This window comes from Chaetomium fimeti (genome assembly GCF_033439085.1).
Source record: "Chaetomium fimeti strain CBS 168.71 chromosome Unknown B0H64scaffold_6, whole genome shotgun sequence".
Lineage (NCBI taxonomy): Eukaryota > Fungi > Ascomycota > Sordariomycetes > Sordariales > Chaetomiaceae > Chaetomium > Chaetomium fimeti.
The window spans coordinates 519,789-546,265 of record NW_026944334.1 but is presented as its reverse complement, the minus strand read 5'-3'; the positions used below and the strand labels follow the sequence as shown (position 1 = coordinate 546,265).

General features: G+C 55.9%; 9 protein-coding genes across 9 annotated transcripts; 4 read left to right on the top strand and 5 right to left on the bottom strand.

Annotated features, from left to right (window-relative positions):
* Window positions 1–104: 104 nt before the first annotated feature.
* On the top strand, window positions 105–2,789 carry B0H64DRAFT_203880 (uncharacterized protein). The gene is made up of 5 exons (XM_062799307.1): window positions 105–348; window positions 407–534; window positions 597–1,907; window positions 1,969–2,254; window positions 2,326–2,789. Exons 1-5 carry the CDS (start codon window positions 250–252, stop codon window positions 2,539–2,541), a joined length of 2,040 nt encoding a protein of 679 aa, XP_062656490.1. The 5' UTR covers window positions 105–249; the 3' UTR covers window positions 2,542–2,789.
* A 443-nt stretch (window positions 2,790–3,232) lies between these two features.
* Window positions 3,233–4,870, top strand: B0H64DRAFT_464823 (kinase domain-containing protein; the record flags this gene model as incomplete). Its single annotated transcript, XM_062807639.1, has 5 exons — window positions 3,233–3,483; window positions 3,539–3,867; window positions 3,919–3,950; window positions 3,990–4,386; window positions 4,445–4,870. 5 exons carry the CDS (start codon window positions 3,233–3,235, stop codon window positions 4,636–4,638), a joined length of 1,203 nt encoding a protein of 400 aa, XP_062656489.1. The 3' UTR covers window positions 4,639–4,870.
* B0H64DRAFT_203858 (uncharacterized protein) lies at window positions 4,871–6,061 on the top strand. The gene is made up of 2 exons (XM_062799305.1): window positions 4,871–5,888; window positions 5,942–6,061. Exons 1-2 carry the CDS (start codon window positions 5,120–5,122, stop codon window positions 5,977–5,979), a joined length of 807 nt encoding a protein of 268 aa, XP_062656488.1. The 5' UTR covers window positions 4,871–5,119; the 3' UTR covers window positions 5,980–6,061.
* Window positions 6,062–6,364: 303 nt separating this feature from the next.
* Window positions 6,365–7,599, bottom strand: B0H64DRAFT_444282 (uncharacterized protein; the record flags this gene model as incomplete). The annotated part of the gene is made up of 4 exons (XM_062806771.1): window positions 6,365–6,598; window positions 6,670–7,130; window positions 7,312–7,345; window positions 7,435–7,599. The coding sequence occupies 4 exons, from the start codon at window positions 7,597–7,599 to the stop codon at window positions 6,365–6,367; spliced, it is 894 nt and encodes a 297-aa protein (XP_062656487.1).
* Window positions 7,600–8,318: 719 nt separating this feature from the next.
* Window positions 8,319–10,166, top strand: B0H64DRAFT_464821 (uncharacterized protein; the record flags this gene model as incomplete). Its single annotated transcript, XM_062807638.1, has 2 exons — window positions 8,319–8,778; window positions 8,916–10,166. Exons 1-2 carry the CDS (start codon window positions 8,494–8,496, stop codon window positions 10,164–10,166), a joined length of 1,536 nt encoding a protein of 511 aa, XP_062656486.1. The 5' UTR covers window positions 8,319–8,493.
* A 319-nt stretch (window positions 10,167–10,485) lies between these two features.
* Window positions 10,486–12,816, bottom strand: B0H64DRAFT_403228 (heterokaryon incompatibility protein-domain-containing protein). The gene has a single exon (XM_062804289.1). It carries the CDS (start codon window positions 12,590–12,592, stop codon window positions 10,727–10,729), a length of 1,866 nt encoding a protein of 621 aa, XP_062656485.1. The 5' UTR covers window positions 12,593–12,816; the 3' UTR covers window positions 10,486–10,726.
* A 1,692-nt stretch (window positions 12,817–14,508) lies between these two features.
* On the bottom strand, window positions 14,509–15,542 carry B0H64DRAFT_203837 (uncharacterized protein). The gene is made up of 2 exons (XM_062799304.1): window positions 15,032–15,542; window positions 14,509–14,982 (listed from the first exon to the last, which is right to left on the bottom strand). The coding sequence occupies exons 1-2, from the start codon at window positions 15,200–15,202 to the stop codon at window positions 14,548–14,550; spliced, it is 606 nt and encodes a 201-aa protein (XP_062656484.1). The 5' UTR covers window positions 15,203–15,542; the 3' UTR covers window positions 14,509–14,547.
* Window positions 15,543–16,843: 1,301 nt separating this feature from the next.
* Window positions 16,844–18,170, bottom strand: B0H64DRAFT_327105 (tyrosinase-like protein; the record flags this gene model as incomplete). The annotated part of the gene is made up of 4 exons (XM_062800768.1): window positions 16,844–17,562; window positions 17,615–17,687; window positions 17,756–17,918; window positions 17,980–18,170. The coding sequence occupies 4 exons, from the start codon at window positions 18,168–18,170 to the stop codon at window positions 16,844–16,846; spliced, it is 1,146 nt and encodes a 381-aa protein (XP_062656483.1).
* A 1,305-nt stretch (window positions 18,171–19,475) lies between these two features.
* On the bottom strand, window positions 19,476–21,038 carry B0H64DRAFT_375950 (uncharacterized protein; the record flags this gene model as incomplete). The annotated part of the gene is made up of 5 exons (XM_062802446.1): window positions 19,476–19,670; window positions 19,850–19,887; window positions 20,082–20,196; window positions 20,394–20,638; window positions 20,810–21,038. The coding sequence occupies 5 exons, from the start codon at window positions 21,036–21,038 to the stop codon at window positions 19,476–19,478; spliced, it is 822 nt and encodes a 273-aa protein (XP_062656482.1).
* Between the last annotated feature and the right edge of the window lie 5,439 nt (window positions 21,039–26,477).

Below are 26,477 nucleotides of genomic sequence, written 5' to 3'. Positions count from 1 at the left end.
CTTTCCCGGCCGACCCCGACCCGGAAGCTTACCAATGGAGCCGAATGTGTCTTCGGATTCCGCTATTTCTCAGCATCTTGGCGTAACTCGCAACAGCGGAAGCAATTTGCATCCGGCTCGGGGGGAATGACCGCCGGAGTCGTTCTGCTCCCGAACTTATAATAACTTACACACCGCAGCGTCTCAGTATCCCAAACGCAACGGATATCCACCAACTGCCACTGCCCTTAGGCGTTCTACCCTGGGGCCATGTTACCCAATCGCCAATCGTCAGAGTCCGAACTCGACATGACCCAAGACACCACCCCACCGGCGGCGAGGAGAACACGCGGACCACGCGTCTCCCGGGTAAGCACCTGGGGTGTTGATAACGTGAGACTGCATGACTCCTTACCAATTCGTTTAGGCTTGTGCGCGATGTCGGTTAGGAAAACTGCGATGCGACGGCCAAACGCCCGCATGCGCCCCCTGTGCCGATAGGGGTCATAGCTGTGTTTATCCGGCCACCCAACGAATGCGCGGGCCGGGAAAGAGGTAATTCCGTCTTTAAGGGTCTCGAATAATGGTGTATTGGCTGTGCTCACAAACCTATGTAGTAAACAACGCATCGAAGCCCTCGAAGGGCGCTTGGCCGCTCTGGAGTCCAGGCTTCGACTGGAGTCGAGGACCGACCTGTCAGAGATGGCTCTTAGGTCCCCTGAATCGATGCCGAGTACCCATGCGAGTTCTTCGCCTCCCAACTCAAGGGACATCTCGGCATTTGGAGGGTTGATGCTTCCCTTCCACCAGCTGTCCCAGCGTTCCACGGTCGAAGAGTGCACGAAACCTCTCGACCGGCTAGTCATGTCCCCCCTGAGTGTAGAAGCATCCGACTTGGGGCTGATAGAGAAGTTTATTGGCGATGTGTGCGCAGAGCTTCCATTCATGAGGCCACAGTGGTTCATCGATCAGATCAGTCTCCCCGGGGCAACCGGCGTATCAGAAGCATGGTGGCAGGGCATCACCAACGCAATTACCGCCAACGCCATTTACTTCAAGGCACCCGACAGTCCTTTTCGCGAGGTGGCCGCGTACGCCTGGGCCTTTTTCCGAAACGCCTACGCTGTCCTCCCCGAGCTCATTCTCAACGGGAATAACTTGGGTGCTGCGCAAGCCATCATGGCTATGGCCATGTTCATGCGGCAGTCAGCAGACACAAGGGCAACGGCGCTCCTGTTTTCGCTCGCCGTTAGGATACAGCTCTCCGCCGGGTTGGATGTGAAAGCCGCGTCAGAGAGTGTTACGTCCCCAGTCGACGAGGAGAATCGTAACCGGCTCTTTTGGGCGGCCTTCATTTTCGACATGGACATGGCCGTGAACACCGGGCTCCCTCCCGTGAACGCCGATGAGGTAGTTAGGCCGGGTCGGCCAGGCGGGCATTGTCCCCAACATGGAGCATTATCCCCTCCAGATGCGCTTAGCCACGGGGGCTGGGAGGATATTGTTTTCAGGCTTAGGGTAGAGCTCGCCGGAATCCAGCGGCGCATCGCGATCCAGTTCGTTGCTGCCAACCAGGCTGAGCTCTTCGCCCTGGAGTCGGAAATTGAGGCATGGAGCCTCCGGGTACCAGTCAGCATTCGTCCCGACTGGCCTGACAAACCCCAGAGTGCCAGCAGCGACGACGAGGTCGCGGGCGTGTCCATCGCCATGTTACACTTTGCGTACTACAACAGCGTGGCCATGATCTGTTGGGCCGCGATTCGACATGTCGCATCGCAACTAGTGGAATCGCCCCGAACCCTTGATTCTCCTATCGACTCAACGGTAAACGACCGGATGGGTGGCCACAAAAGCGTCGCCAGGGCCGCTGCTAGAGCCTCCATATGCTGCATGTCACGATTCCCAACGCAGGTGTTCCCTGAACTCTGGTAAGGATGCTCCCGCGGTCCTAGTCTCCCATTAACTCATCGCTAACCACCACGGTCCCAGGAGAGCATTGTGTCACCCGGTTGCTGCTAGCATAGCCCTCATGGCCCTCGTATGCAAGGAACCGACACACCCAGAAGCCCAAGGTGATTTGTTGCTGCTTTCCTGGTTCGCTGGGTTCCTGGAAAGAATGGTACGCGACGAGGGTTACGATCTCGAGAGGATGCGAGACGGAATCTGCACGTTTGAGAAGGTCGCGACCCACGCTGTCAGCGCGGCCATGACCTCTGACATGCCTGTGAACCCGGCGCTGTGGCCCCTGACCCTGGCATCAGGCCATACCGGCAAGGCGAGTAAACCCGGACCTTAAGCCCCAATTACCTACCTGAGTATCTTCACCTACTAACCGTTCCAATCTAGGCCCTTGCTACGATGCTAACATGCGCCTCGTATCACCCTATGTATATCGCCCAGTCCTTCATGAGCAACACACCAAATCGCGACCACGACAATGCGAAGAAACTCGCCGATATCCTGGGTCTGCAATGGGGCAACAATGATTACGGCCCCTTCGTGCCGGACTCTTTGATGCCCTCCACTTATGGGTTCACGTTTAGCTCCAGCGGTCTGCGGTAGACGACATTTTATGAGGGTAGGTGTCTACCAAAGCTGGGGGCTCAACGACGAAGGGATCGTCAACCGGATTCCACGGATAAAGCTAGAATGACGCCGCGGGGATCGATCTGTCGAACCTAGCAGAGGCGAGGGCGGGTTTATTCAACTGAATCCGAAGGATACGGATAAAGGTCAAGCAGGGCTCAGAGAGAGAGACTAAAAAGGCCTTGAACACGGATCGAATTTATGCCACGGGGTAGGGAGGTCGTAGCAGGTTTGTTGATCACGTTGACGAGGCCGGGGGTTTGAGGACTCGGTTTCCGGACCAGGTCATTTGGGAGGTATATTTGGCTATTGTAAGCGTCAACAAAACGTTATAACACGGAAACGTGGCTAATAAACAACGGCATAGTGTTCCGCGCGGTGATCGCCGTGGCATATCCCGATGCCTTCCAACGGCCCGAACGGGGGAGGGACCGGAGGGCGGACCATTTGAACGTCAAGGCGAGGCGGAGAGATGAGCCAATCGGGGTCAATGGGGGTCATTTGGGGCGCTTGCTTGCTTGGCAGGAAACGCATTTGGAACATGAACCGACGGCGGGTGAGGGCCAACGCGGGCTTTCACCGACCTCGAGCCGACCAAGAACTGGCCGCCGTAAGCTGCCAAAACCCAATGCACACCATCACGCGAACGCCCTCCCTCCCACCCCGCATGGCGCCCCTCTTGACATGGGCAAGAGGTCTCATACGCCGGGCCCCATTAGCCCCTTTACGATTTCCGACAGCTGGTTTTGAGACCGTTCCCACAAGTCGACTCCTGGAGGAAGAAAGACTCGATGAGTTTAAGGCGGGCAATTATTACCCTGTCAACATCGGAGATTTATTCGCCTCGAACAAGTACCAAGTTATCGGCAAATTAGGTTTTGGGTCAACCTCGACGGTTTGGCTCGCCCGCAATCTACAGTACGATTTCTGAGCCCTCAGTGATTGAGTGACATGGAATAACGGGCCATCCTAGAGATCATGACTTCGTTACCCTAAAGATATTTGCGCGGCATCACGGGGAGACTTGTAGAGATGAGTTTTGGATTTACGAAACCATCGGCAAGGCCAATCCATCTCACCCCGGGCATCGGCATCTGAGAACCGCCTTAGAGACATTCACCATTGACCGTGCCGGAGAGGAATACCGATGTCTCGTCCAACGCCCCATGTGGGATAGTTGGAAGGATCTGCTCCAGCGAAATCCGGCTGGGCGGTTCTCCGAGCCGCTCCTGAAGGGCGGCCTCCAACACCTCCTCCGTGCCCTCGATTACTTGCACACAGAATGCAAACTTGTCCATACAGGTACGTTTCCGAGGCCATTGTACACTCAAACATTGTCTAATGAAAAGACAGATATCAAGGCAGACAACATTCTACACGCAACCGTCGACCGTGGCATCTTGGACGCCTTCGTCAAGGAGTAGATGGAGACGCCGTCGCCACGCAAACACGTCAACAACCACCCCATTTATATGTCCCGGCGATTCGGTCTTCCTGATGATTTCGGGATAATCGTGCTCGGCGACTTTGGGGGCACCGTGAAGGGCGATCTGAAGCGGAACCATGACGCACAGCCAAATGTTTACCGATCACCAGAGGTCATGCTCCAGGCCCCGTGGAGCTACCCTGTCGATATCTGGAACGTAGGCGCCATGATCTGGGACGTATTTCAGGGCCGTCACCTGTTTTATGGCCAGGACCCTACAGGCAAAGGCTACACAACTCGCGCGCACCTCGCTGAGGTCGTTGGGCTGTTAGGACCGCCGCCGTTGGATTTGCTAGAGCGAGGGGTCCGAAGCAAGGAGTTTTTCTCAGAAAATGGTAAGTTACCATTTTGTATTTGAGTACGAAAGAAAGGAGTATGCTGATGGGTTTGCAGGCCAATGGGTTGCAGACGTCCCGATCCCGCAGGGGAACAGCTTGGAAAACGCCGAACATTTCCTGGCCGGGAGGAACAAGACGATGTTCCTCGATTTTGTGAGGGGAATGCTGGCGTGGCGGCCCGAGGACCGCAAGACGGCAAAGGAACTCCTCGAGGACCCCTGGCTGAACACATGGGAAATATCCGACTAGACGAGCTAATGGAAGAAAGAAGCAACAATGTAATACTACTCACTACCTTGCCTACCTATGGCTGACTCCCCTCTAGCTGGGCCATGTTTCGAATGGCTTGCATTTGCGTGCCTCCCGCTTTGGGATTGGCTACCTTTATCCTTGCCCTAATTTGTTTTCGTGGTTGAAACCCGACGGAGCTTGGAAGTGGCGACCATTCGGGACACGGTTTCGACCGGACATATCATAGGGGGATCCCGCTCACTCGCAGCTTTCGGCATCCCCCCGAAACTCCGAAAGGCCCGGACCACCGAGCTGAAACGTACTTTCCGTCGAAAATCTCCATTTCGATAAAGCAATCTCATCCTGCGTCGTCTTCCAGCTCTCGCATTCCCTCTCGTACTTCGCAACACAAACACAACAAGTCAACAACTTCCGACGGCAGCCACAGCCCTTGTACACAACTTGAGACATCAAAAGACCCGCCTCATTTATCACCACAATGGTTCTTGCTATCCCCTCCGCAAGCCTCGAAGGCAAAGTTGCCCTGGTCACGGGTGCCGGCCGCGGCATTGGCAAGGGTATCGCCCTCGAGCTCGCCCGCCGCGGAGCTTCAGTCATTGTCAACTACGTCTCTTCGGCTGGCCCGGCCCAGGAAGTGGTCCAAGAGATCGTGTCTTACAAGAACGGCGCCCGCGCCATCGCCATCCAAGCCGACGTGTCCAAGGTTTCCGAAATCGACCGGCTGTTCGCCGAGGCCAAGAAGGCATTCGGCCGCATTGACATCGTCATGTCTAACAGCGGCACCGAATCGTGGGACAAGATTGAGGAGATCACCGAGGAAAAGTTCGACCAAGTCTTCAACCTCAACGCGCGCGCCCAGTTCTTCGTCGGCCAGGCCGCCTTCAAGAACCTCGAGCAGAACGGCCGGCTAATCCTCATGACGAGCATCGCCGCCGGCCTGATGGGCGTCAAGAACCACGCGCTGTACAACGCCAGCAAGATGGCCGTCATCGGCATGGTCAAGGCCTTTGCCACCGACTTTGGCGTCAAGGGGATCACTGTCAATGGGGTGGCGCCCGGCGGTGTCAAGAGCGACATGTTCACGCAGAACGCCTGGCATTACATCCCCGGTGCCACGCCCGACACTCCGGCAAAGGAGATTGAGGAGTTGATGGCGGACTTTTGCCCACTAGGCCGGTGTGCTGTGCCTGAGGATGTCGCCCGCGCGGTGGCATTCCTGGCGAGCCAGGATGGTGGCTGGGTCAACGGTGAGTGTGCTTTCTCGTGTTGGGTTGCCGGCCATGGGCTAACTGTTTCGCAGGCCAGGTCCTTACCATCTCGGGGGGTTCGTCCCAGTAAAAGCTTATCATATTGCCGGTTCAGCTTCTTCCATCGCTGAGCTATGAGGGAAGTTTGTGTAAAGTATTGTTGAAGTGGTCGTGTTAGAAAAAGGAAGACCGTAAGAAAGTTATCATGGCTGCGGTTGTACTTTGGGGTATTATCGTAACACGCATCGGTGCAACTAGAGCTCGACCAGTTCAAGCTGTGTTGGACCATATATAAAGGACGAACCACTCCCCAAAGGCAACGCACAATTTCGGGTAGAACGGCACATCGCAAATCTTAAACTAGGTACTAAAGAAAGGGCAAAGTTGTGTCCAACATGTGCTTCAGGGCCCTAATGACCAAAGGTTCGACGGGGGAAAATGCTGGTCGTAAGGATTTGAGGGTGTATCGTATGGGATCATTTCCATGGAGATGAGGTGTCCACAGGGCACGGCACCCCATCGTCCCTCGGCCATCCCCAAGCCGTTAACCCAGTAACCGATCCGGCTGTTGGCTCAGTTTTGACCACCTCTTCCCCCTTGTCCTCATTGCCAGTTGTCATCTCCGTATCCTCGTTGACAACAGTCTTTTGGTCCTCCACGATATCATCAAGACCACTGGTAATCTTGAACTCACCAACCCTCTTCATGACCTAACCCACAAAACACATGTCAGCGCTCACCCACACGACACAAGGAACAGGAGATACCCATCAAAACATACCTCAGCCAACAGAGCCTCCACCTCGCCCAACTCCCCCGCCGCACCCGAAGCAGCAGCAGCAGAAGAACCACCACCACCACCAGACACAGCCATCGCCTCCCCACCCCTCCCCTTCCGCTTCTTAGCCCTCTTCCTCCCCTCACCACCACTCCCACCCCAGCCATTGTTATCCCCACCACCATTCCCACCACCCGCACCATAACCATCACCAGAGGCAACATCCCCCGCCACCTGCATCTGCTCCTGCCAGCGCGCGAGGCCGGAGACGCGGGCCTCGAGGACGCGCACGCGCGCGCGCAGCTCCCCGAGCCCGCGCTCCGCCTCCCCCAGCCGCCGGTTCGTGTTGCGCAGCCTGCCCGCCGCGTGCTCGTCGCTGTGCACAATGGTGGTGAGTTCTGCGACGCGCTGCGAGAGGTGTAGTAGGAAGGTGTCGTGCAGGGACGTGCGGTGGATGAGGTGGTCTGTTTTGAGGGTTAGTTAGTGTTAAGAAAGGAGGGGGGGAGGTTGGGGGATGGGGAGGTTTTCTAGGGAGGGGACGGTTGGGAAAACAGCGAGAGACTTCGGTCGCTGGACGCCCGACTAAGGTGACGGTGCTGTGCTCTTCAACAGCAGGGGATGGATTCATATCGTCATAGCACTTACAGTCTAGCTCGCGAGGGACCATGGGATCGGAGTTCTATAAGGTTAACCCGCCGGTCAGTATATTTTCGAAGAGATGGTGATGATCGTAGCGAGAAGGGGATGGAGATGTCACAGACTACTCACTGGATCCAAGGTATCAAGAGCCATGGCACACTGTCTGTCGTACAGCTCTTTCGCCCTGGTGAGCTCACTCGCCGTGGGGTTGGCAGACTCATTCGTGATCTCCGCGAGCCCCTCTTCGAAGCCACGAACAAGGCGCTTGTTCATATAGTCGTCAGCAATATCCATGTTGTTTGTTACCTCCATGTTGAGATGTTGGTGGAAGTCTTTGTGGGGGGAAGATGGTTTTGGTAGGTAATTTGGGCGAGAAAGTGTGTAAGGGTTTGTAGGAATAAATAGGTCAATTCTGAAGCGCACGTGTACTTTCGAGTCACAAAACTTAGCAATGACGAGAAGGATAAATTATAAACAACGCCAGACAACGGTCCGGGGCCGTGTACCTGGGCTCTTAGACACAAGTTAGCCATTCCTATTCATCGAGAGTGAGCCCTTGGTCATATAGATGCCATGGAATTTATCATACTCATACTAGACTAGAGCAGACTAAACATGGAATCAGTGTTGGGTAAAATGGACATAACTTTGTGAAAAGCCCTGCTAGCACAGAAGTAAAAGGGGAGCACTACAAATTTGGACTCACCTTTCAGTTCAGGTATTCGGTGAACATTTAAGTAGTTTGTATGCCAGGTAATCTTTCCCTTTGAGCCTGTTATACTAATGTGTGAGGGCCATGTGACAGAGTTCAACGTGCCTGTCCAAGAATTCTTCATGGCTGTTTCGTCGTCAGGCGGCGAGATAGGTTTTTTACTAACGAAACGACCAACACAATGTGAGCTTGTTATCGCTTTCCTGGAACTATAGAAGGCGACGAAATAGTTCCACAGTCCAAATGCTTCCTTTTCTGCTACTCTACCTATTTCTTTTAACCCAACTCTACTCTCCATATTGTCCGACCCAATCTTGAGCTTGAAATTTCTTCCAACCCAACCACAGGTGAGCCTTCCCTTGGAACCTCGCCGTCATTAACTCAAGAATGTTCTACTTTACTTGCTCCCCCATACCTCTTGTACCCACATTCAAACGGCCGAAGCTAATATATCGACATTTAGCACACTCAATACAATGAGCACCATATTGGGCCAAAGGCCGCGAGATCCCCATACCCCTCCGCCTGTCTACATAAGCCCGACAACACCTGTTCTTGCAGTGGAAGACAGTGACAAGCGAGTTCTTCGGGAACAGCTAGAGACCATCGAGGCCCAGGACTTGGATCGACTGGAGGATGACCTGAAAAGCCTCTCGGGTCTATTCAACCAGAGTCTCCAGACCATCGTAAAGAACAATCCGTCGGACGCTGCCGGTGCCCGGCTTCCATCCATAAGCCATACTGATCCCTTTCTCGGAAAGGTACGTGATCCCACCTTGACTTTCACACCTTCACTTGCATTTCCCACATTATCTCGACGTGTCTCGAGATGTGACAGAGGACAAGTCCCTTTTCATTGCAGGGTTTTGATATGCTCACTAACAGTCGGTGACTTTAGAAAATCACAACCCCCACCCGCCCGACCAATACCGTTGTCACTCCCATCCGGCCGACGCGAGATTACTACCCGCCTCCGTTGCCTGTCCTCTTTAACATTGCCGCCCCGTATACTGCCGCCCCGCCGGCCCCGTATTTCCATCCCGGCCCTCCGATGCCTCACCAACCGGCGATGGGGCCGTTCGCTTTCCCGCCCGCCGTCACCGCCGCTCCCCAACCCGCCGCGTATCCCCCAAGGCCACCCCCTGCATACCCCCAAAGATACCCTCCGCAGAACCCGAGCGGTCAGGCACCGCAGCCAAGCGTGAGACCCCGAGGGCGAGGTCAGCGGCCGAACGGCCTGCCCATCGCGAATTCGTCCTTCGGTTCTTCCCACGCCGGGGCCCAGGGCCACAGCAATGGCGGCAGCAGCCACCCGTACGGCGGCCGTGCCAACGGGAGCACCCCATATAACCACCCCGCCGGCGGCTATCAACAAAGGGCGCCGAGGCCGCCCCATGCCGGTTCCCGTCCGCCTCTACCGGTGGCCCAGCGACCCCACGCCGGCTCCCGCCCACCGCTTCCAGTGCCGGGAGAGGCCCGCGCCGGCCAGCGCTTCCTCGCGCCGGTCTTTCAACCCGGCGCATCCTTCCATCCCACTGCTACCGGCACCGGCGCCGGTGCCAATGCCAGCCGGCCGGGCCTCGGCGCTCCGGGTGTCGGCCGCCCAGTTCCCAGCGGTCCAAGCATGAACGGACAAGATCCATATGCCTTTGGTCCGGGGCTCGGCCCCCAGGGTTACGGGATGCCGGGTCCGATGCCTGGGTATCCGCCGAGCTATGCACCAAACAACCCGTCGAACTATATACCAAACCCTGCACAACCTTACCCGCCGACCCATGGGCTGCCCTACCCACCACGCTACCAACCAAGCTACCAACCAAGCTACCAACCAAGCTGGCCCCCAAGCTACGTACGGCCGGGCTATCCAAGCTACGCACCACCAAGCTACGCCCCGGCCCCGCCCCCCGCCCCCGCCCCGATCATCCTAGGCCCCCTCCCCGGCCGTCCCGGCGCGCTGGTCTGGTACAACATGGTGCAGGGCCAGAAGGGCCCCGCGTGGGTGGCGCTGCCGCGCAAGGGGCGGCGGACCTTTACGCCGAAGCCGGTGGGCAATTCGGCTAGGGCGATGAGGGCGCGTGGGTCGCCTTTGCCGAGGAGGAGGAGATGGGCTGTTGCGGGTGCGGGTGCGGGTGCGGGTGCGGCTGCTTGAGGAGAGGGTGGTGTTTGTTGTGTTCAACTTGGTGTGGGGGTGGGTACCTATGAATGAGGGTTGAGGATGGTATTTGGGGTTGGTGTGGGAGTAGTTACGAGGGGATGCCTGTCTGGTTCATTCTGCGGTTTTCTTATGTTTTCTGGGGCTGTTTGCGGTTTTCTTTTGTTGCCCTATTTTAGGGATTGCTCTCTTGTTGTTAACATTCACTAAGACGGGTTAATCGACCTGATTAGGTAGAGTAGTAGTATGATCGTGAAGTACGAAGGGTCGGTTACCTTAGGTAGTGACGCGGTACATTAGGAGAAGAGTGCTCTAGGGTTGCTAAGCTAAGTAACTAGATCCAAAGTTAAAGAGTCATATCAAGTCCATAGATATATAAGATAAGGCTATGCTAATCGTGCTCTCTTATTGATATTAGTAGTAAACGCGAAAGTACCTGAGTCCCTTCTTGTTGTTCAGCCCGACGCAGCTAATACGGACCTCACACCACTTTAACCGCCGGCTTTTACTGTACGGGTACTTACCTATGTACTTTATGTAAATTTAGAGACTAGCAATCAAACTACTGCAAGTAGTCTACATCCTCCGCCGTACATCTGAGCATCATCTTGTCCGGTCTCAATAAAGCATTCCCCAACCAGGCGATGCCGGGCATCGATCTGTCCGTAAGAAGAGGACATGTAAGTACGGCCATTATAGAGTCCAACCCCACGGACTTCTAAACAATTAACTCTCTGCAGCATTGCTTGTGACCATACAGCCGGGCCGGGATCCTGGCGAAGGATGTATGAACGCAGGCTTGGGAAGATCTTGGCCGCAAAATCACCGGGCCGCGCATAACATGGCACCACCGCAAGAGTGTCATGCTTTCTGGGCTGGGGGGCCAGGACGGCAAACCGCCGGCCTTGGAGTGGAGACGCACTATCCGCGCCTTCAAGGTAGGACATGAACATGGCCCGAAGACTCGTAGACATGAGTCGAATTCGATCGGGTGATACCGCTTCCATGGTCCCTCGCTTAAATTGCTCCAAGCTATCCGACTTGAGGTTTGGTTCCTGAGATGTTTGGATAGCTTCGCATAGCTCGGCCCAGTCCTCATAGAACTGGCGACTAGCAGCAGCAACCACGTTACGGTCGCCACCAACAACCACGTTACGGTGGTCACGACCGTCCGCTACGAGTGGTACTCTTGAAAGGCTGTTTTGGCACCTCTTCCGTAGAGCCGGGGAGATGGTCGAGGGGGCGGGAAAGACCGGGCTAAGCCCTTGGATAGTGGATGTCGTCCAGCCAAAGCAGACCAGGATTTCTAGCTCCTCTATAACCAAGCACCACGTGCCCTGGAATTCAGATGGGGGTGGGTAGATCCCCGCATACGTGTCAGGCAGTGACATCGGGTATCCTGGCACCAACGTCCAGTCGGGGACCCACGAAGGAAGACTAGGCCTAGGTCTCGCTTCCATTGGGGTGTTGTTGTCGGCCGCTGCGAGAAGTGACTGGAGGACACTCCACGAGGAAGACTGGAGGATGCGGTGCGCTGCTGTGGTGTAGATGCGCTCGACCGTCAGATTGTAGTCTATCAGGTCCTTTGGCCACATTTCCGACTTGGATACAAGGCCCAGAATGCCGTAAATCATGTCTCGCGGGTTTGAGGCTTCGGCCGCGCGGCGAGCGCAGAGGATCTCGAGTAGGGTGTTAGCGGTCTGGTGGAACTTGGATCGGACGCTATCCATGGCCGCGAATGCCTGGAGTTGGGGTGTCGTATCAAGGCGCGTCATGTCATGCGCGGGGGGGCTACCTAGGAGCAACGAGCGAAGGTTCATCCACCGCGTTCGCAGGCGGCCGCATTGCACTAGCGGGTCCCTCGAGAGGGCCAACTCCTGTAGGATCCAAGTTCTCGCAAACCACGGCCGACGCAAGATGTCTTTCTCGGCTAGCGCAATAATCTCATCGCGTTCGCCCCTCTCCAGCTCGTGCCACCGGGAAGCTCTCCGAAGCACAGACTCAGCTTCGGATGTGAGGAGCCCGAGATAGATGACGGTGTGGTTGGCCGCCTCGTAAATGGAGCCCATCAGGGGAACCTGAGTATTCTTCTCCTCGATCTTTTGCTGGTCGATGCATATGGCGTCGACCCAGACGCGAAGCACAACAGAGCTATCCCGCAGATTGCGTAGAGCGGCCTCCAGCGAGGCGGTCAAACCAACTCGATGCCCGTCTAGGCTAATGGATCCCTTCGGAGCCGGGTCTCCCCAGTGGTAGGAGAGGGCGATGAACCCGCCACTGATGTCGTCGAGGCATGAGCGAATTGTAGTGTGGGCAAGAGTCCCACAGAGTTCTGTATCAGGTTGTTCAGAAGGTTCCAGCATGAGCAGCCGGATGGAGTCCGACTCTAGCAGTGGCTCGTAGCGGAAAGGACTCGGCCCCATTCTGCTCTTTGTGTAGCGTACATGTACGTGTGGGGCTGGGTTGTCAGCGAGACAGAAGCTTGCTTGCACTGTTTATTCTTTTCAAAAGGAAATAAGGGGTAAATGGTAGACGAGAAGGTACGGCCCGGGAGCATGATTGGATATTTTGGCATCGTTGATGGACGGAGAATGATTGGTTTCCCCCCTTCCCGCAATTTGGGCAGCGGGCGAGTAAGGACTGAGCAGGGTTGATGCCCAACCAGTTACCTCCCTCTCCGTGCTGCAGCTGACGGCATCCTTTTATGTACAAAGGTAGGTACCCTTGCCAATCAGCAACTGGCGAGACAGAGAGGAGAAGGGGGGTCATTCAGGATAATTAGTTGGCTCGACGTTGAGCTACGGGTATACTCGTGTCAAAGATCAAGTCTCTTTTTTCATCAACAAGGAAGACGCAGCTTCTAACTCCTCGGTACCTAGACTGCGCATCTAACGAAAATCCCGATTACAGATTGTTTCCACCTGGCACAGAATCACTTGTGCTGAACCCCTCCAAATTAGCAGCCTTTTCATTTAATAATCCTCTCTTCCCTCTCCTAGGCATGTTATCCCAACTCCCAACTCCTCACCCCTTTAGTTACCTAGCTAACACAAATTATGATATCGAAGTCCGGTAATAACATCAATGCTGTTAACCTTACACCACTACGAGACAAGGCACTCTGAAAAGATTAGCTAGCTTAGGTTAGCCGGCCAAGTCCGATATAAGGCCTGGGGCCCGATCGAGATATTAGCATATGATTACTTATTACCAGAACAAGCTAACAGCAGACAATCTAGGTTTTGGACTCCCCGTTCGGCAAGTCAATATTAATCCAAAAACTCCAGCTCCGCCGAGCCCCCAACATTACCGGCTGCGACAGCAACCACATTTTTCACCCCACAATACCATCCCCCTTTTCATTCACCATTACATCCACCACTTTCTTCCACAAAAAGCCACATAAACAACATCACCTCTTCCTCCTCACAGTCCCCATCCTCTCCAACAGCCCCAGATCCCACCACCCCTCCACCATCATCCCCCACACCGTCCTCCTCTTCTTCACCGGACTAACACCAACACCCACCCCCTCCCCAACCCCATGAATACTCCCCCTCGCCGACTCCACCGCCTCCCCGCCAACCTCAACACCCACCCCGCCCCGCGGCGGATGCACCACCACGATCGGCGGCGGCCGCCTCTTCTCCCTCTTCTCCCTCTTGCTCTTCTCCCTCCTTGTCCGCGTCGACGTCGACACCGACGCCACGAGCCCGCCCAGCCCCAGCCCGATGCCCGACCCCAGCGTGCGCAGCGGCGAGAGCGGGGAGCGCGGGATCAGGCCGGGGATGCGGCTGTGCTCGGCGGGGATGGTGTCGGAGAAGGAGGAGGGGGCGGGGGGGGAGTAGATGGAGGTTGGGGAGGGGGCGGAGGTGCTGTTGGGTAAAGGGGGGATTTGGAGGGTGGGGAGGTGGTGGTGTGGTTTGGTTGTTCTGAAGGCGGTTGGTCGTTGTGTTGATTGTACTGGCGGGGTCGGTGCGGGCGGGGGTGGGGCGCGCGAGAGGAGGGGGGAGATGCCGTCGGAGTCGGAGTCGGAGTCTTCGGGTTTGGTGTTGTTGTTGTTGGGGTGGGTGAGGGACCGGGGCGGTTTGGTTTGGCCGGTCTGGATTGGTGGTGGTCGCAGGCCGCGGGGTTGGGGCGGGCTGTTGTTGGCGGTGGGCTCCGCGGCGTGGTTGGAGTCGTCCTCATCCGAGTCGCAGCTGAATCGGGGCGGGGAGGTGGTGATGATGCGGGGGTTGGGCGGCCGGTCATGGGCACGGCCGCGGTCGCGGATGGGCGCCAGGGGAGGAGGCGGGAAGTAAGGAGCGGCAGCGGCGGGAGCCCTGTTCCACGCCTCTTGTTTTGTCTTCTGCTTCCCTCCCGTGGCGCCCGCGCGTCCCTAGCCCTCAATGTCCTTTGGCTCAGTGTTGGTCGCCGCTTCACTGCGGAGACGGTGCCACAGGCCGACGCAGACAAGCGCGGAGAAGGAAAAGAGCACGCAGTGGGCGATGGACAAGCCCCAGACGGCCTTGATCTCGTAACACGTTGTCCGGTCGAGCGTGACGAACGAGGGATAAGAAACTGTCTGAGTGATGATGGTGGCCCGGATGGGGACGCCAGCGGTGGAGATAAAAGCCGTGGTTGTGCCAGCGAGACCAGTTGAGGTGGGGAGCGCAGCGCAGTTGAGCTTAGAAAGGGGCTTCCCGAGTAGCGAAGCCACCACGATGGATGCGATGAGCAGTAGACCGTCGAAAATGCCGGTAAAGAGCAGCGGGAGCATGCTATCGTAATACAGGATGTAAGTGATGACGACGTAGACCACCGAAGTCACCGCCTGTACCAGAGTTAGAGGACTTGGTTGTGTAGTGGAGCAGGAGACGTACTACTGTCAGAGTGCCGATGAGCTCGGCTGGAGGGTCGTGCTCAGCAGTGGTGATCCCATTGATGAAGTTGGCACAGAGCCCAATAACAGCAATCAACGAGGCGAACTGGCATGCCCTCATGATGCTGAAGGTAACGCCCATGGCGCCTAGTTGGGGGGCTTGGAACCGCATTTTCAAGGGCTCAGCCGAGTCGAAGTCGGTGATGAGCTCAAGTGCAGGTCGTTCTTTGCTCGCCGTGCGCAGGGGAAACCGTGGTTTGGGAAACGGTGCTGTCGGGGGCGGCAGGAAAGAAGTATTGGCGGAAATGTTGGGCAACGGGTTGCTTCACGCCGAGTAGCGTGAGGATAGCTGATTTGGGGTTGGAGATGTGAGACAGATCAACTGCCACGAGGACCGGCCTAAGGTGTGCTGCTGTTTGCTAGTCGTGCTGGATAGGAAACAAGGAAATCGAGAGAGTTGACAAGGAAAATCGGCGGTAAGTCGTGAGAAGGAGCTTGAAGTCGTGATGAAGAAATCGAAGACCCTAACCCAGAGGAAAGACGAGATAGAGAGAGACTTAGGAAACAGGAAATAAGGAGATAAGGAAAAAACGAAAGAAAAAACCTAGGAAACTAGGAAAGAAACGAGGTGTGGTTTGTTTTGAACGTGATGTCGAAACATCTCATCTGGAGGGTAGGCCGGGAGGCATCCCATCTTTATGGCCTTCACCTTTGTGACCGATGACAAGGCGGACGCGGTCTGGACCATCTCCCATGTCGAAATCCCATCATTCCCATGTCCACGACATCTGCTTCAACGCAATCTCAAACAAGCGCGTCGACCATTAGCGCCGAAGCCATGCGCTGCACGACATGGTTTGGCATTGTCTGACATGGCCTCTACCAGCCGATGACACGGCATCGATCGTCGTTCAACTTATTTTGTTCCTATTTTTTGCTGCTGCCAGGAACACCGACGTTGGCGGGCTTCAGCAGCCGCCGTGGTCTCCAATCGGAACCCTCAGGTCTTGCCCGCGGCGGGTCTGGCCGCTCCACACCCTCAGCGGCTCTTGGGACCCCGGCGGCCAACCAGATCGGAGATCGATCGTTTCGCAGTTTGTGGAATTTGTTTGTCGCGGCTGCGGTTGTGGGCCTGGGCACGGCAGAGAAGGCGGGGCCCGGGATTGATTGGGTGTGGAACAGAGATGGATGGAACGAGACCCGGGACTGGGGAATTAAGGGACCATCTCCGAGTCTCTCGCGCATTCACTCTTTCCTGCCTGCCTGCATGTTTGTTTACGCTGCAGTTGTGGACCATTGGCGTTGGCATTGGCAGGGTCATTTACCCGGCTCGCAAAAGGAACGAACTGCCCAGCGGGCCGGTTGTTGATGGGGCTTCAGAGCCTCTTTCGGAGTGCCGGGCAGTGATCCCGGGAAGTCCGTCAAGATCGTCAGATTAATTAGAAAATATTTTCGTGCAAACACATGGAGGAAGGAAGTCCGACAAATGGCGCGCAGGTGGAGCAGCGGAAGAGCTGCAAGGGAAAGAGGGGGGTTAGGGTTGGTCGTGGCAGTGAATTCAAGGAGTGTAAACACAGGAAATAACACTGGCTGAGTTAACGGGCAAGATATAGGAAGTCGAATACGCAGGTGGTATCGCGGACACGACAGTAAACAATCGACATTAAACTAGATATCTTGGTTGTCAGAGAGATTAAATTATATTTGTTCAAGCCTCGCTAATGACGCCAACCAGCCAAAACCATATCGCTCTTAACTCCATTGCAAACGCCACCCTAACCACCTTTTGTCGACACAAAATCGCATCCGCGTTTTAAAGGTAGATGTAGCAGAGCGGCGATCCACCCTGACCAGTCGTGCTCATGAGGTTCTTGATCTTGATCGGAGAGCCGATATGGCCAACGTCGACGGTATCCTCGACAGTGGTGTTGGCGCTGGGGGGTTGGTTGAGCAGGGTGTTGGTGCCAAAGACGCCCTGGCGCTTTTGGAAGTCGAGCATCTGCCAGATCCAGTAGACACGGTCGATCTGGGCGTGGTGGAGGTAGAAGGCCGGGTCGCCCGACGAGATGAAAGCGTCCGAGCCGGGGTCGCCACTGATCATGAAGTGACCGCCGCCATGCACACCGAGCGAGTTGGGGATGTAGCTCGGGTCCGCCTCCATGGTAGTCCGGAAGATTTCAATGTTGGGCGAGTTGATGATCAGGTCGGTCGTGTTCCGGAAGCTGGAAAACCTCTTTCCGGCATCCGCGTTCAGGTCGCGCTTCAGGCAGCGCGGGTTGTCCGCGGTCGGGTCCGGCTGCGTGATGGGGCCCAACCGGACCGTCATGTCGGCAAAAGGGCCCGTCTTGACGCAGCCGCCGCCGGTACCCTTCTTTAGCACGAGGGGCTCGGTGTTTCCCGGAATCTCGAGCGCGAGGTCGTCACCAGGGATGAATTCGCCGTCACCACTCATGGATGTGTCTGACCCGTCAAAGATGGGAGAAAGATGAGGGGCGTTCGCATCGAAGCCCCACTCCCAGTAGGGAAGCGCATCTGTAGCTGTTAGTTGGTAAGGGATACTCACTGCAAGAGCGAGATTACATACCGTTGTAACCACAGGCATTGAGCTTCTTTTCGTACTCGTGGATGTAGTTCCGGTGCCAGATGAGGAAGTTACCCTAGAGATCAGTCAGCGGCGGTCCCCTGATACAGCACACCGTGACAACCAAAAAATGAATCAACTCACGGTGAAGTGGATGAAAGGCGTCGACTGCAGGTGCACGTAGACAAAGTCGTCGAAGAGGGTCTTCGAGCCCTCCGAGACACCGGGAGCGAGGAGGCTCGGGCTCTCCTGAAGACACTGCACCGCCTTGATATAGCTCTTGCGCTGGGCCTTGGATAATGTTCTCCTGTTTCTCGAGTCAGCACGACTGCATCGGCGAGGTGCCGGCCGGCTGTGGGATAACGTACCACTCCCTGCGGATCTTGACGTTGCCCATGTTGCACGACCCGCCGTACTTGTTGGCCGACTGCAGCAGGGCAATGCCGTTCAGACCGGCCAGAGCCAGGCCTGAATCGATGGCGAGCTGCTCGAACGTGGGGAGGTTGAAAGCCGAGGCGCCCATGGCCGCAGCCAGGGTGATGGACGCGGAAAGCTTCATGGTGAATTGTTTGACCTGTGCCGGAGTGAATGTTGCGAGACAGTTGCGTGGTTCTGGATTCTCACCCAGGACGGGACCAACCAGTATCTTATACCGGTTGGTTCGGAGTTGGAGCGAACCACCCCGAGGGGACCCCGGTGCACGATCATGGCGTCGACGAGGGTTCGCCGCAGTTCGGCTGGCAGCGAGACATCGCCTTTCCCAACTGGCAACCACGGCTGGGCCGGGGGGGGGATTGGCTGCAGGCCACTGCGACCATATCATGCAAGGCCGGGGGTGGTGCTCAACGCCAAGAGGTCAAAAGCGAAGGATTCAAAAGGTCCCACTGGCCAAAGTGCTTCAACCCCTGCAATTCGAGATGCACCCAGCGTTGCTGGGATCATGGATTCCATCAAGGGACGGGAGGCAGAATGGGGGTTTTCTCCGCTTCATCTCGTGGCCGAGCCTTGTCATCATGGAGGGTCTCCCGCCATCAGTCCCGTTGTTCGTTCCAGGTCCCTGATCACCGACACTCAAAATAGCTGACGACGACACGAGCGGTAGCCCAAGCGAGAGAACGCCACATGAAGACGCGGGGTTGGGAAACGACTAGTTCCTCTCGGTGCATCAATAGTAGCTTCCATGTTCCAGGGTATGCGTAGTCCTTGTGTCCCTTTGTTCTAGCCGGTCGGATTGGTGTTTGGGAAGGAGGTCGGCCCAAAATCTGACAACTCTCAGAGATGATATCAGTCGTGTCGCACAAGACTGACTTGTTCGCGGGGAAGGAGTCCCGAGTAGGCAAGGTAAGCTCCCATCACGGCTATCATGGGTCTCCATCAACCAGACTCTCCAAACTTCACTCACCGACGGCTGTTTTGGCCGTTCTGCCGGGTTTCCGTTCTGCCGCCCTTCGAGAACCCAACTGCATCATGCAGACTGCAGAAAGCTCGCCTTGGTCGACCGAAGAAAGACGCGTGTTTTTTTTCTTCATTTCTCGCTTGTTGTGCAGCCGAAGTTCGGGCCTTCCATAAGCGAGAGACTCGCCCGGGTTGCGAAGCCGATTCCTTCACAGCCAAACACATGCAATGCTGCAGCCAAGAATCAGGGGAGGCAACTGCCAACAGCATTTCGCCTGCATGAGGTGGCTGACACCTTCCCGCGAGTTTTCCAGAGCCCCTTCGATTGCTTGGCACTTTCAGCCCAGGCCGCCAGGCTCCCCCAAAACGTTCCACGGGCTTTTTCTGAAGGAGGAATGGGACCGAGACAGCGGATGGGAGAGGGACGGGGCATGTACCTGGTAGGGTACCATCTGTATCAGGAAGGCACTCACTTGACGGTGGCCAATTTGGACAATAGATTGGATTGCAGTTTTGGAACGAATCCACGAACCCGGCTCGCTCGATTCCGAAGCAGCGCCGCGAGCTTCCATCCCATGCGGTCCATACTCTCTGCATCGGGCTGTTGGTTCTGCGGCCAAGCCCAGAGGTCCCGAAGCACCGCGATGCGATGCAAGGGTCCTTCCTTCCCACATCGTCGCCAAAGTCGGGGCTGGGACGCAAAAGACGGGATCCAAGGGCAGCATCCGGGAGGGTTTCCGCCCGTATTCTCGCCATCCGCGAATAGAATGTTGGCGTTTACCACATCCGAAGGCCTGCCTCATGCTGCATCGCCAATTCGATAGTCTGCGGTCTCGCACGCACCCAGTACCACGGATTCGCTTCCTGCCTTGTCTCTCGGCCTGCGGCGGGACACACAGACAACGGCACCTGGAAGCCACAACGTGGCATGCCTCGCTGCCGGTAATCAAAAATTCCGAACCAACTGCCTTGCGTTGGGGGGCTGACCACGGCACACGGCAAACATGCCGCGCTCACCCCACCAAAAAACATGCAAGACATCAATACACGGCCTGCACTGCGACGATATTCTCACCTTTACCAGCCCTCTCGACAGCCTCCTCGGCTGGAGATTCGAACAGCGGGAGGCTCGCCAACTCGGCGAAGCGTCCCTCCGTCTTCCTCACGTCTTGGTTTCCGGTTCCGATGAGCTGGCATTCCCTGTTCAGCAACACCGGGGTCCCTTCACGCTGCCTTCCAATCGCCGTCGCCGCTAACATTGAAGCTTGTCCCAATGCCCCACCCCCACCAACGCCAATCCGCCCGGGGATGGGCTTGCATGCCCGAGCACCATCGCGGAGGTGCTCAGCTCGCCCAGTAGTTACAGGGGTTCATCGCTAGCGCTCACTTTCATGACGAGATTTCTTCGTTGCCGGCTCGCCGAACATTGATCCCCAGACTCGTGGCTTTTCGCTAAATAGCACGAGTTTTCCAGGATTATTCGGACGGCTCGGTTCATCGGCAATCCAACCATCCCGGGATCCGAAAGCACGTTCGTGGCGAGCACCTTCACAAGCGGTCGTTCCCTCCAGTCCGGGACACCCAGACCAGGCCCCGCTCGGTGTCCCCCTCTGTCGACCCCGGTTCCTTGCCCTTTTTGTTAATCATATCACCGTGACATTGCGGTCCGAAGTCAAAGCAAAAGAAGGTCACTTTTAGCGCGGCGCTACCAAGAACAAAGTTCTCAAACTCTCCGACAAGAGGAGGCGGAGGTCACGGTTTTATGTTCACTTGCGGAAAAATACCGAGGCTAAAAAAAGAAACCACTGTGGAGGATGGCGGCCTCGATAAAATTAACGGCCTGTTGATCGCGGATCAACACGGAACGAAGGCCCGTTGAATCTGGGGCAGGTGATGATGATCCCTCTGATCCGTGATCAGGGTCCACGTCACCAGAGATCGTCGATCGCGATGTCCTGACCAGGACGCAAACAAACGTGGTCGTGGCGTCGGAAAACTTTGGAAGGTTTCCTGGAGCTGCGGACATCGCCATCTTGACTTGGCGACCCCCAGACGGTCCGTATTCGGTATCCTCGTCCGGGTATGCACCAACGGCTTCCCTTGCGTTCCGTTCGGGGAAGTCAATGGCTCTCGGCGAGTGGGTCACAATCCGACTTGGCTGTCCGAGCGCTGGTCCCGGTCTCTACATACCCTGTCGCCGACCAACCCGGGCCCTTGCCGGGACCCTTGAAGCTCATCAGCGAGCTCCGGAAACATCACGAAACCGACAAAGGGAGGCCTGATGGATGCGAACCCCTCCTCGTCATGGGCTCGAGTCATCCGATGGTCTCGAACTCGCCCAATGCCCCCCTCCAAGCTGTGCTCTTCGAGCGCGGAAGCCAACCGCCTCGCCTGGATGCATGGACATGCGTGCACATGGCCACATTTGTTCGGCGATTCTCGTTTGCGGGCGCCGGACACGATGGGGCTTTGGCGACTCGCTCGCCGAATGCTCTCGGCTGCGGTTGGGTCAAACTCGACAAGGGGTGGTGCGACAAGGGTGCAGAAGTTCCTGAGAAACTCATGCCATTGTTCAGCCTCTGCCACACTCGAGTTGTGGCGACTGAGCATCCAGATAGCTCCTCTTCGTTTGTAGTCGTCTCCTCGGCATATCTCCCTCGTGTGCCTAATATTTCCCCTACTGTGCTGGACCTTTTGAAGTTCTGGCACCCCCCGTGCAGTTCGGCTGAGGTTCACGCTGAAACTCCTGTTTAGCAGTGTCGGACTTGGCTGTCCCAAAATCCTCGATAATGACGGCTGCTATGGCCTAGGGTGATCGGACTATGAGTCCGATGATGGTGGTGGATACGGGGGCATGCATCCAGATACTTGTGAGGCATACTAGGAATGGTCACGCTTGACAACTAGAACGGGGCTGTCAAACGGGTTGCCATTTGACTTTCATGCATATCAGCAATGTCTCGGTAACAGCAAGGATAGCTAAACCCCATGAACCCCAAGTATTCGCACATTTGCTGATACCTAATTGGGACGAAGTTCACACAGCGTGCCATCAGTTCTGACGGAGATTGGAGGGAGCAAAATCACAAACCTCGTCAATGCGATGGCGCAGCACGTTCTAACCAAGGAGATGTGACACAAAACAAAAGTCAAATTAGTGCCTGCCTACCTTCTAAGCCCACCCAAAAGAAAACCGTCCGTGGACATGACCCTCCGGCACCCAGGAATCATGCCGAGGTACCTAAGGAATGCGCAAGGCGTCGCCCCAGCCCCCATCGCCTGCCCACTGATGGGCGGATGTAACAAGCAACAAGAAGTGGACGAATATGATGTCGACCACTTGAGGGGAAGGCACCGGGGGACACGATACGCAGAAGGGCCGGGGCTTAGACTAACCGGCCACGTGCGGCGAAGCGAAGTTGGCCAGCAAGGATATTTACGGCGGCAATGGACTGCTACTCGGCAATGCAAGTAAAAGGGAGCCGTTTACTGCCGCTTACCATGGTCGGGAAACAGTGAGTAGGCAGCTCTGAGAGGTAGGAGAATGTAGATTCATACTAAAGTCTGGGGGGCTGAATCTAAAATAGGGTTATATAAGACCTGAGTTCTTGAAGTTTAAAGCGGTGCGATGGGGTAAATGAAAGGGAAGTGAAAACAGGGATGTGGACAAGGAGGAAGGAAAAGGAAAAGAAGGAGGATAGAGAGTAGAGGGTTGGGAAATATGTAAAGGAGAAGAAAACCAAAAGCATTAACAAATGGGGGCAAAAAGGGGAGAGTGCCGCGCCTCTCAATCTTGACATCTTTCCAAGGAGGGCCGAACTGTAATGGAACTCCTGAACGGGAATGTACCCCTTTGTAAATGTGCCTCACCCATCATATTTCGCCTCCACGTCTCCCACAAGACGCATCCTTTTTCCCTTCGCGCCAATGCGTCTAAGTGCGGGCCGTGATTTACAGACGACCCAGTAGATGATATAGGGACAGCCACTCTTTTGTCCGGATGGATAGCCCAGTTCATAATTAGTCAATACCATGCTGGCCAACCTTCGGCACCTTCCTCATTCCTCATTTGTCCTCATCATATGTATTTTCCTGCATCTCCTTTTACCCCCACGATCCCCACCTTGGCCTGTCCTGTCCCTAGTTTCGTATTTCTGAAGGTCAGTTTCTACCTTGATCCCTTGACACGCTCGACCACTCCGCCACATGTTGCATCTCATCGCGATTGTTAACGAACTCGCACGTGAGGACAGCAAGGTGAAAGGAAACGATGTGGTGGATATTACAAGGGTAATTCAGTCTCATAATGATCCCTAGCTTCTGCAACTCCCTACATTCGTTCCGGAGTTGTTGGTGGTTGGTAGGGCTAACGAAAGGAAGCGCGCAGCTACGCTAATTTTGGTAGGCATTTGATAGATCGAAGCTCGATGGTTATTGGGATATGAATGTGTAACGCGGAAGTCCCAGGAGAGTTCTGCCGGTTTCATGTGGCTGAAGTCAATTTAGAACCGACACACACCTCGACCGACCGGCGATCTGAGGGAACTTGAATATCACATCAGTCGTGACAACCAGTGGAGGACCTTGGAAAGCACGCGGGCTTTAACTGCAGGTGCTAGAGAACCGGTATGGGATCTTTTACCCGTCACTTCTATCCAACGCTTTCATAACCGTTGGCGGTGGACTCCGGGGCTGAGTGGATCACGGCGCCGGTGGGGGTCCGGGAGGGGGGCCCCACACCGCCGGGCCGGGTCCGCGTTCCTTCCCTATTAGGAAACTGGACGTTTAAGCATTCATTGGGGTGAATGTAAAGCTCTAAGGCTAGCTGGTAATAGTTTGCTATTTTTCCGGTCACATCTTCCTTTCGTGCCTCTGGGTTATTGTAGTGTTATCCTGATACGTTGATAACCCTGGATGTAATATCAACGATTCGGGAAATAAGTCCGGCGGAACTCGGGGTGCCGCCGTTACGAGGGAGAGATACCGGGCTTACCGCTATCTTATTGGACACGACTTGTTCTAGAAGCCGGTGGTGAAGCGGTTGCGAATAAAAGTCAACCCGAAGTGGAATGCTGAGCTCGTGGAATGGGGTCGGTCAGTGGTTACACATAAACTGCATCATGGTTCAACCCGGCGCTCCCAAGCCCCGAGCGGTGAGACAAACAATACAATCTAGGGGCTAGACCGCGAGGGGCGTGTGACTATTGCTCTTGAACACGATGGCCGCGTGCGAACAAGATTATAGGGTTAGAAAAGGGTGAAACAGACGTCACACACGGCCGCCACTTTCCCGTCAAATAACGCCGCAACTGCACCGTTATTTCGAGAAGAGTGATGAGGAGGTAGATGTGGCCAACACGTCACCAAACTCGCGGCAGCTTGAGATGATGCGTTCGATCCGATGGGTCAACGACCATGCAAGCACAGCCGCAACGCCCGTCGCTCCGCCAGCGGTAGTCGTCACCAGGCTTGCCCAGTGGCGGTTGCGGCCAAACCGGAATGGCCGGCAGTGTGGGGGTCTGATATCTGCCGGAACCCGCAGCAAACGGTGGTTCATCGGGCTCACTCTCAGAAGCTTCGGGGCTCGGAAGGCTCCGAAGAGCGGGCACCCGCCATGCCAAGAACCCGTCCAACACAAAAAACGGTACGCATGGGGTGTGTGGTTTTGACATCCGACCCAATCTTTCCAAGTGTTATTTCTGCAGGGGCGATGGGTTGAGCTGCCTTCGCGCCCGAGCTTCGCTCCCCCCGACGACGGACCCCTTGGGGCCCTTATCGTCGGGCCACGGAAGCAAGGGGAAAGCACAAGACATCCCGCGTCGATGTTGGGCGGAGCGGAATGCCAAGCACCTTGATCAACAAATGTAACAGCTTGGCGGGTTCAAAGTCTGGGGACAACCGGATGCCAAGTGTGGCCATGGCGGCAGATGAAGCTTGGCGGCAACACAACTGTTGCTTGTCAGTGCTTGTTCGTCACAGTTTTGGTGGCTTGGAGCTCAACACGAGTGGTTTGCGGTCCACGTACACGCACCTGAGCTCTCTGCGTTCCTCGATGCCAGCGACCTGACCGATTGAAGTGAAGTGGTTGTGGGATAGTAGGTAGTCTCTTGGCGGTGAAACACCCTCCTGAACGACATCGCGCAAGAAAAAAGTCAGGCAAATTTGACCTCTGACTGCCGCCGCCCCCCCCCGCCAAGAGCTGGTGTCCGGCCGATCTGAGACGACTGGAGTCTGGCCGGTCATTCAAGCGTTGCCAAGAGGCCGGTGGCACGCACCGAGGGGTCATTTCGAGAAAGAGGCTCCGACAATGATGGCTTGCTTGGGGCGCACAGCCAAGCTACCCTGGGCGCAAACCAGGTAGTTAACGTACGTAGTTATTGCGCGGACATGGACATGCGAGGACGGGAAGTGGTCGTGTGGACCCAAGTTTTGTCAAGATTGCGGCGTGCAGGTTTTCAGGAGAGTTGCAGAATTGGCAGAATTGCGCAAGACGACGAGGGGCACAGCCTCTGATTAGCAGACTCGTGATCTTGGCGCCAGCGGTGTGTGCAGCTGTGATTTTACCCACGTATTTCGTCGACCAGTCAAGGCGGTCCTGAATGGGTGGTGACGGCGGATGTTCATGGTGCGCTCACCACTAACTTTCCAAATCGGGCCGCGATCGATGCCGAGACGATCTGCGTCGAGGATGGGCGACTTGGCACAGGGCCAAGCCTTTGAGGTGTCGCGTCGCGGCGGACGTTTGAGAGAGAAGGGAAACAAGAGACTCCGGATGTTTCGCGAAGAAAAAAGGAAAGCTGTTCGGTGGAGCGGGCAGATGCCCACAATAGGTACCGGGGGCCTTGGATTTCCGTTCGCTGTTTCCAGGTCCGCACCCCGGCCACTTGGAGGTAAGGGAGCCCGTGCTAATGGAAGCTTTGGGCTTTCTTGATGCAACCTGGAACAATGTCAGTGGGCACTCGGCGAACTGGCATGGATTCTGAGTTTCTGAGCAACCACAAGAGCGCCGGGCAACCGACTCGTAAGGTTCTCAGCCCAGAAGAGAAGGCGCAGAAAGGCGCAGACGACAACGGCAAGACTGATTTATGGAAACACGCCGACGCACAAGCGCCAAGTTCGCACGAGCGCCTTTCAAATTTACGCCGCAATCTGATCTACATTGCTGCCACTTTCTCAATCGGTCGGTAAATGGTCGCCAAGAGTCCAAGGGGCACACTCACCGGAGCCAAGCATCGTCTGCATCTTCCAGGTTGTGGACTGACTTATCGTCCAACCGCGTCTTACACATGTCTGAGAGTCACCGAAATAATAAATATCCTAGGTTGCCTCTTTTAACGTCGACCGATAAACTACAGCTTCTAAATGTAGTCTTTGCCATTTCCCGAAATCCTCAACTTCTGGTCTCCTCTTCTCAACTCGCATTCTCGACTACGTTTCCACATTCTCACACACTTGCTCCTTCCTTCCCGGC

Coding starts and splice junctions, on each gene's coding strand:
- B0H64DRAFT_203880 (XM_062799307.1), top strand. CDS start 250: ATGTTACCCAATCGCCAATCGTCAGAGTCCGAACTCGACATGACCCAA. Junction 349..406: donor GCGGACCACGCGTCTCCCGG/GTAAGCACCTGG, acceptor CAATTCGTTTAG/GCTTGTGCGCGATGTCGGTT. Junction 2,255..2,325: donor CATCAGGCCATACCGGCAAG/GCGAGTAAACCC, acceptor GTTCCAATCTAG/GCCCTTGCTACGATGCTAAC.
- B0H64DRAFT_203858 (XM_062799305.1), top strand. CDS start 5,120: ATGGTTCTTGCTATCCCCTCCGCAAGCCTCGAAGGCAAAGTTGCCCTG. Junction 5,889..5,941: donor GGATGGTGGCTGGGTCAACG/GTGAGTGTGCTT, acceptor ACTGTTTCGCAG/GCCAGGTCCTTACCATCTCG.
- B0H64DRAFT_403228 (XM_062804289.1), bottom strand. CDS start 12,592: ATGGGGCCGAGTCCTTTCCGCTACGAGCCACTGCTAGAGTCGGACTCC.
- B0H64DRAFT_203837 (XM_062799304.1), bottom strand. CDS start 15,202: ATGCGGTTCCAAGCCCCCCAACTAGGCGCCATGGGCGTTACCTTCAGC. Junction 14,983..15,031: donor TCATCGGCACTCTGACAGTA/GTACGTCTCCTG, acceptor ACTCTGGTACAG/GCGGTGACTTCGGTGGTCTA.